Below are 9373 nucleotides of genomic sequence, written 5' to 3' on the forward strand. Positions count from 1 at the left end.
TTCTTTTCACAACTTTTCTCTTTTTTTTTTTTTTTTTTTTCATGCCGTGCCTATGGTGCACTAATTCACACTTCCCCCACACTTGTTTTCTGCCATACATTAATCAAAAGGAATTTAATTTGAATCATGCTTAACTACGCTTTAAGAACAAGGGTATGGATGATCCTAAACTAGGCTAGGTAAGGATAATGTGGGTTAACAAACAACATAGGCTAAACAAGGCTCAACGAGGTTAAACCTACAAAAACAACTGCATGGAATGAAGGCTTTTTGGCTATGGTGGTAACTACTAACTTCATCTTGAATATGTGTTATGCAATTCAATAACATGTTTTGAATGAAATTGGCATGAGTTCTAGCATTTGGAACTAAATGATGAAACGCCCTCTAAGTAGCAACCAAGCAAGGAATAATGAGATCATGCAACGACTTTAGAAACAACAATGCACAGATTTTAACTCTCCAAATAAACGTTTAGGCTCAAGTCTCACAAGGTTGTAGCGTTTGTTCGAGTTCCTTCCTTCAAGCATGTTACAAAAACTAATTTTTTTCCTTTATGATTACATGTGACTTCATAAGTTATAACGATAACCAAGCATAAACAAAGAGTAAATCTAACTTTCATCCATGTTAATCATTCTCTTTAATAGCCATGCAATTACAAATCGAATCCTCATCATTGTGTTGGAAGGTACCCTAAGACACAAACACACACCCACAAACAAATCAAAAACAACTCTTTTTGGTTTTTTTTTTTTTCAAAACAATTTTTCAATTTTTTTTTCTGGGATTTTCGGATTTTTAGAACAACATATACTAAAACACATCAAAACAGCCTAAAAACACCTAAAAATAGTAAGGAACAACATTTGAAATTATGGGTGATAAAACCCTACGAATTTGTATCAAAACACTTTGGTTACCCCCCACACTTAAATCAAACATTGTCCTCAATGTTTCAAGCATAAACTAACACAAATAACCAACAAGCAAAGAAAATAGCAACTAAACAATCTAAATGACAGAAACGAAATAGCAACAAAGAGAAGGGTTTAGGAACGCAAATCTGGAATTGGAGTGCTCTCTAGGTCTTCCTTTGTCGAATGCATGGGTAGCCTCCCAAGTAGCGCTTTCTTTAACGTCGTGCAGCCAGACGATGCCACATTGATCAACCTTCATGGGAACCCATGGCATAGTGGGTTGTCTCCTCCACATCATGTTCTACAAAGCTCTCGTAGTAAGGCTTCAAGCGATGCCCATTCACCTTGAACTCTTGACCTGTTTTGAAACTACGAACTTGGACTGCACCATGAGGAAAAACATCAGTAATAACAAAGGGTCCAATCCAACGTGAACGTAACTTACCCGGAAATAGACGAAGACGAGAATTAAACAACAACACTTTTTGTCCAACAGCGAAGGACTTAGTGCGAATCATCTTGTCATGAAAGGCCTTTGTCTTTTCCTTGTAAAGGCGAGCATTCTCGTAAGCTTCATTCCGTATTTCCTCAAGTTCATTCAATTGTAGCTTACGGTGAAGTCCCGCCTCATCTATATCCATGTTGAACTTCCTCACGGCCCAATGAGCCTTATGCTCCAACTCCACAGGTAAGTGACATGGTTTGCCATACACAAGCCGAAAGGGGGACATTCCTATGGGTGTTTTGTAGGCGGTCCTATAAGCCCACAATGCATCTTCTAACCTCAAGCTCCAATCTTTTCTTGTAGGCCCAACTGTCTTCTCAAGAATCTATTTTATCTCCCGATTCGACACCTCGGCTTGCCCGCTTGTTTGAGGATGATAGGGTGTCGAAACCCTATGTGTAACGTTGTACTTCTTGAGCAGTGCCTCGATTGTGCGATTACAAAAATGTGAACCTCCATCACTTAAAAGGACCCGAGGCATTCCAAACCTAGCAAAAATGTTAGACTTCACAAAATCTGCAACCACTTTAGAATCGTTAGTCCGGGTGGCTTTTGCTTCCACCCATTTGGAAACATAATCCACTGATGCGAGAATTACTTGACACACAAATTAAACCCTCTTTTTGACAATTGTAGCAAAGTATGTAAGTAGGGATCGTTCTAAACCGGGGATTAGGAGGGCTTGCTAAAACCTCTAAACTGACTCAAAAACAAAAAGAAACAAAGTTAAAAATGTAAACAAAAGATTTTAAAACAAGAAAGTAAAAGGGGGATTTGAGTTTGGTGAAGTTGAAAGTAAAAACGAATAAACTAAAAACTTAAATAGATTTTAAACAAATTTGGGTTGAATGGATAATGGAAGGCTAGCTAAGGGGTTCTTCTCCACACATGTCTTGCTTGCATACAAAATGATTTCCAATTGCTCTTCGATAAGTTATGAATACTCAACGCCCCAAATTAACCGTGAATTGCACTAATTAACTCTCAGTTTTTCAACAAGTTATTAGATTGGATGATTGCATACGACAACCCAACACACTCCCTACAAGTTCCCTACATGAATTGCATAATAGAGATACAAGCAAGAATCATTAAGTTCTATGAAAAACATAAGCATTGACGAGGCACTCGTTACTATGATTTGCATGAAACTTATGCCAAGAATTTACTTAACGTGATTGTGACTAGCAACCTTCACTACTTGTGAATATAAGTTCATAACGATTAGGTGAAACTCCCTTATATTCTAGCGTCAAATTCATGCATGAAAATTAAGCGTGCACTCTCAACCAACATACACAAATTAGTTTTTATACGAAGGGATAAGTAAATTGAATTCACAATTCAAGAAACGCAATTGGAAGTAATCAAATCATATAGCAAGCATAAACATGGTTTTGAATCCCCCCCCCCCTAGCCAAGGGGGGTTTAGTTCCTCATTATTACAAAACAAAGATAAACAAATTTAACCATTGAAAAACAAAGGGAAGAAAGCACCTAAACGTTCCAACGATCCATGTTGGATAGCAAGTGCGTCCAAGGACTTTTCTCCTTCTCCTTGCCGCCACAACAAGGTTGGAATGATGTTGAAGGGTTGGTTATTTGGAGGAATGGATGGGAAGGGGTTTAGATATGTAGGAGAGGCAAGGAAAGGCTTAGAGAATGGTTAATTTCTGGATGATTTGAATGAGGTTGCTGCCATGGTATTTATAGGAAGAGGATGGACATGTTTAATGCAAAAATCTGGTGGAATGAAGTAGGTAAGGCATGGCAAGGTGGAGAATTGTTGGTGAGGGTAGGTTTTGAGTCATCCACTCACATGTCATGGTGAGTTAAGCATTGCATCATCCACTCAAATGTCATGGTGAGTTAAGCATTACATCATCCACTCAAATGTCATAGTGAGATAGGCATTGCATCATCACTAAAAAATCTGGTGGAAGTAAAACAAAGGGAAGGCCACAGCATTGATGAATTTTATGGGGTATGCATGGTTTTGAGTAAAGTTTTGGCCAATCCTTCTAGAAATTTATCCCTTCTTGCAACTTGTATTTGTTTCACCAGATTTTTAGCATGTTCCTAGCCTCTTTTGTCTTCAAATTCGTCCATCCATCTTGCTCATATCATATGTAATCCATTACAAGCTCAAAACTGCTCCAAAATGCACCAAAATGCACTTTCTTGCTACCTTAGCCCTTTGGACCTACAAACACACGAAAATGGCTTAAAGTACTAAAATAACTAAGAACTAATAACGTAAATGCAAGAAAACTAGTTAAATAAGTCGCATAAATATGCGTCTATCAAATTCCCCCACACTTAGCTATTGCTAGTCCTCGAGCAAAATAAAACAAATAAAACATAACCTAACCTTCCAACATTTGCCTTAGGGATTTCCAATGCACATGACATGTTAAAGATTATCATTCCCACAGAATTGAGTCAATTTAACACTTAAGCACATACTTAATCATAGTTACTACTTACTAATTCACAATTAACCAATTAAAACAATGTTTTGAATGTAGTAACATGCCTTAGAGAATTCCCTCAATCCTTACAAGATACGCACTCTATTTTCACTCAGATTTTCTAACTACACACCCTATACTAGTTATATGTGAGAGAATTGATGTAGATATAAAAACGAATGCTCACATATATGTATAACAAAGAACACAATTTCTAGAGTTAATAAGCATGTTGAGATATGATCTCATGAATGGAATGCTACTACTTAGATGCGAGAACCAGTGACCATATGCTCATACCAAGTTCAATCTCCACAAATTGAAACACATAACACTCAAGATAGAAGTCAAGGGTTGTAACGGGGCTTGGGGTATTGGCTAACAAAGAAAGGATAAGGAAAACAAACGTTCTTAAAGTGATAGTAAGCAAAGTAATGAAATTGAGACTTAGAATTTACTTAGATTGCAGAAATTAGCTTTAAAACACAAGGGGAAGATTTAAACAACTCCTTAGGGTCGAATTCATTGTTTTGGACCCCTTCTTCATCAAACAACACTTTAGAACTCTTTTTCACTTCTTTTCAACTCTTTTCGCATTCTTTTCATATTTTTCTTTTCTTTTTTCTTTCTTTTTACCCGTGCCTATGGCACATAATTCCTTATGAAAAACACTTCCCCCACACTTGTTTTCTGCCACAAAGGAATTCAATTTGAATCATGCTTTACTACGCTTTAAGAACAAGGTTAATGGATGGTCCTAATCTAAGCTAGGTGAGGGTAATGTGGGTTACAAAGAAAAGGCTCACAAAGCTCAACGGGATTAAAACGTACAAAACATAATGACATAGGGGATTCACGGCTTTTTGGTTATGGTGGTGGTCACTACACAACTTTATCTTGAATATGTGTTATGCAAATCAATGACATGCTTTGAATGAAATGGGTATGAGTTCTAGCATTTGGAACTAAATGATGAAACGCCTTCTAAGTAGCAACCAAGCAAAGAATAATGAGATCATGCAACGACTTAGAAAACAATAAATCACAGATTATTAACTCTCCAAATAAACGTTTAGGCTCAAGTCTCACAAGGTTGTAGCGTTAGTTTGAGTTCTTTCCTTCAAGCATGTTACAAAAACTGATTTTTCCTTTAAGATTGCATGTAAATTCATAAGTTATAACCATAACCAAGCATAAACAAAGAGTAAATCAAACTTTCATCCATGTTAATCACTCTCTTTAACAGCCATGAAATTACAAACCAAATCCTCATCATTGTGTTGGAAGGTACCCTAAGACACAAACAAACACACAAAAACAACTCTTTTTGGGTTTTGCAAAGCAATTTTTCAAATTTTTATGTGATTTTCGGAGTTATAAGTCAGCACACACTAAAACTCACCAAAACAGCCTAAAAACACCTAAAAACAGCAAGAAACAACATTGGGAAGTATGAGTAAGAAAACCCTACGAATTTGCATCAAAACACTTTGGTTACCCCCCCCACACTTAAACCAAACATTGTCCTCAATGTTTCAAACCATTACTAACACAAAAACACATAAACAAACAAACAAACACTAACAAACTAAATATGGCAGAAACTAATTAAACAACAAAGAGAAGGGTTTAGGAACGCAAATCTGGAATTGGAGTGCTCTCTAGGCCTTCCTTTGTCGAATGCATGGGTTGCCTCCCACGAAGCGCTTTCTTTAACGTCTTCCAGCCGGACGGTACCTCCGTTTAAGCTTGACTAGGTGCCACAGCATGGAGGGGTACATCCTCCATGACATACCTTGTATGCTCCACTCCAATACCCTTTTCGATGATGCATCTAGGGACATCCTTCTTGATTGGTGCGCATGAATGTTCCTTCCCCACATGTTTAATCACATCTATTGCAAAACAAGAACGAACATCATGAGGATTCTTAACATATTCAGGAACTTTGAATTTAATCAATTCATCACCAAACTCCATCGATAACTCTCCCTTAGCCACATCAATCTTGGTTTGGGCTGTCTTCATGAAGGGCCGCCCTAATAGTATCGGCAATGGGGTAGAATAGGGTGAATCCTCCATGTCAAGCACGTAAAAGTCCGCTGGAAAAATCAAATTGCCCACCTGCACCAACACATCTTCCAAAACACCCTTTGGATATGCATTAGAACGATCGGCTAATTGAATAATCACACCATCGTTTTTAAGCTCACCTAAGTTCATAGATGCATAAATAGAGTATGGCATAACATTAATCGAAGCCCCTAAGTCTAACATGCATTGTTCAAACTTAGTCTTGCCAATAACGCACGGAATTGTAAAACTACCCGGATCTTTGCATTTAGGGGGTAATTTCCTTTGTAACATGGCAGAAACATTCTCACTTACTTGGACCACCTCTTTGTTCGAAATCCTTCTCCTTGATGTACAAAGTTCTTTTAAAAACTGAGCATACCTCGGGACTTGCTTAATTGCATCAAGGAGCGGAATATTGACTTGAACTTTCCGAAAGGTCTCTAGAATGTCCTTCTCGGCTTCTTCCTTCTTTGATTGCCTAAACCTGCCAGGAAAGGGCACATTTAGTGGAATGGAACTAGAAAAAGTCGAATTTGGACTTACCTTGGTGGTTTGGGACGGCTTAGGAGGGATAGATGGTGGTGGCAAGGATTGTTCATCCTTGGCCGTGAGTTTTGGTCCCTGTGCTTCCTCTTGTAGCAACTTTTCATCCTCATCGTGACTTGATTTGGATGATTTTGGTTTGGCTCCAACCTGTGTACCACTTCTCAACATGATTGCATTGACGGTTTCAAAGCCTCCTTTTGGATTTGCAATGGTTGAGCTAGGCAACTTGCCTTGCTCTCGAAACTGCCCCATGAACTCGGCAATTTGCCCTACTTGTTTCTCCAACTCGTCCACCTTTTTGTCCCTATTTTTCATTCCCTGCGCCATAGAAGTTAGTAAATTAAAAATTTGATCATTATCAATAGACGAACTTGATTTTTGGGCAGGTTGTGCTTGGGGTTGAGTTGGTGCAAACGGCTTTTGATAGAAACCCGGGGGTTGTTGCCTAAATCCGCTTTGTTGTTGGCCTTGTTGGGGTTCTCGCCATTTGAAATTTGGATGATCACGCCAACCGGGATTGTAAGTATTGGAAAAGGGGTCATTCCTTGGTTGGTATTGGTTGTCAAATCCCACGGCATTGAGGGTCTCCCACCCTCCATTTTCTATCAACTGTGGGCACTTGTCCGTAAGGTGGCCTTGCTTGGAACACACGCCACAAGCTGCCACGTTTTGCACTTTTGGACCTTCCACTACCTGAGAAAGCAAAGTAGTAAGGTTAGCCATTTGATTTTGAAGTTCGGTTATGGCACTTACCTCATTGACTTGATGTGGTCGTGGGTTACTCCTTTGTCCAACGCCTTCGTATTGTTGAGCATTCAACGCACGGTTGGAAATTAAAGTCTTTGCTGCCGTGGGGGTCTTGTCCACCAAGGCTCCTCCCGCCGAGGCATCTAGCATTTGACGTTCGATAGGTAGTAGCCCCTCGTAGAAGTATTGCAAAAGAAGTTCCTCCTTCATCTGATGCTGTGGACAAGAAGCAACAAGAGATTTAAAACGTTCATAATAAGTAGGAAAAGATTCACCTTCCTCTTGTTGAATTCCACTTATCCTTTTCCGTAGGAGGATGACTCGAGAAGTTGGGAAAAACTTCTCCAAGAAGGCCCGTTTCATGCTTTCCCATGATGTGACGGTTCCGGGCGCCAATTCGTACAACCAATCCTTCGCCTTTTCCAAGAGAGAAAAAGGGAAGGCTTTCATCTTCAAAATACTCCCATCGACATTGACGGGGGTCATGCTCGAACACACTACCTCGAATTCTTTCAAGTGTTTGTTAGGATCTTCCATGGACAACCCATGGTACTTCGGAATGTGGTGTAACAAACTTGACTTCAATTCAAATTCTTCTGTCTTTCCTCGGGCTGCTGCGGGGTATTGGATACATAGAGGCGCGGCATTGTCCAATCCTGAGGCTGAAAGTTCTTTGATTGTTCGATTGTCCACCTCCATGTCTTTTTCTGCCTCCTCCTTTTCTTCAAATTCGGATTCAGAACTAGAACTAGGTGGATTAGGTTATGGTTCTTTCCTTTTCCTTCTCAAAGTTCGTTCAAAATTGTCGTCAAACTCCGATATGTGTGCACGAACTGGTTGAGAACTACGAGTCATAAACTAGTACCTGAAATAAACAAAATCAAATAAAATTACAACTAAAATTAAAACACACAAAAAAGAAATAAAAAGAAACAATGGGGATTTAGCAAAGTTGCTAATCCCCGGCAACGGCGCCAAAATTTGATGCGAGAATTACTTGACACACAAATTAAACCCTCTTTTTGACAATTGTAGCAAAGTATGTAAGTAGGGATCGTTCTAAACCGGGGATTAGGAGGGCTTGCTAAAACCTCTAAACTGACTCAAAAACAAAAAGAAACAAAGTTAAAAATGTAAACAAAAGATTTTAAAACAAGAAAGTAAAAGGGGGATTTGAGTTTGGTGAAGTTGAAAGTAAAAACGAATAAACTAAAAACTTAAATAGATTTTAAACAAATTTGGGTTGAATGGATAATGGAAGGCTAGCTAAGGGGTTCTTCTCCACACATGTCTTGCTTGCATACAAAATGATTTCCAATTGCTCTTCGATAAGTTATGAATACTCAACGCCCCAAATTAACCGTGAATTGCACTAATTAACTCTCAGTTTTTCAACAAGTTATTAGATTGGATGATTGCATACGACAACCCAACACACTCCCTACAAGTTCCCTACATGAATTGCATAATAGAGATACAAGCAAGAATCATTAAGTTCTATGAAAAACATAAGCATTGACGAGGCACTCGTTACTATGATTTGCATGAAACTTATGCCAAGAATTTACTTAACGTGATTGTGACTAGCAACCTTCACTACTTGTGAATATAAGTTCATAACGATTAGGTGAAACTCCCTTATATTCTAGCGTCAAATTCATGCATGAAAATTAAGCGTGCACTCTCAACCAACATACACAAATTAGTTTTTATACGAAGGGATAAGTAAATTGAATTCACAATTCAAGAAACGCAATTGGAAGTAATCAAATCATATAGCAAGCATAAACATGGTTTTGAATCCCCCCCTAGCCAAGGGGGGTTTAGTTCCTCATTATTACAAAACAAAGATAAACAAATTTAACCATTGAAAAACAAAGGGAAGAAAGCACCTAAACGTTCCAACGATCCATGTTGGATAGCAAGCGCGTCCAAGGACTTTTCTCCTTCTCCTTGCCGCCACAACAAGGTTGGAATGATGTTGAAGGGTTGGTTATTTGGAGGAATGGATGGGAAGGGGTTTAGATATGTAGGAGAGGCAAGGAAAGGCTTGGAGAATGGTTAATTTCTGGATGATTTGAATGAGGTTGCTGCCATGGTATTTATAG

The 9373-nt window shown here is 38.7% G+C and overlaps 1 protein-coding gene across 1 annotated transcript; it reads right to left on the reverse strand.

The window, feature by feature from the left end:
- Positions 1-1168: 1168 nt before the first annotated feature.
- Positions 1169-1651, reverse strand: LOC139196349 (uncharacterized). The gene is made up of 2 exons (XM_070822143.1): positions 1366-1651; positions 1169-1302 (listed from the first exon to the last, which is right to left on the reverse strand). The coding sequence occupies exons 1-2, from the start codon at positions 1649-1651 to the stop codon at positions 1169-1171; spliced, it is 420 nt and encodes a 139-aa protein (XP_070678244.1).
- Between the last annotated feature and the right edge of the window lie 7722 nt (positions 1652-9373).

Source organism: Malus domestica, chromosome 01, assembly GCF_042453785.1.
Source record: "Malus domestica chromosome 01, GDT2T_hap1".
In the NCBI taxonomy this organism is placed as follows: domain Eukaryota; kingdom Viridiplantae; phylum Streptophyta; class Magnoliopsida; order Rosales; family Rosaceae; genus Malus; species Malus domestica.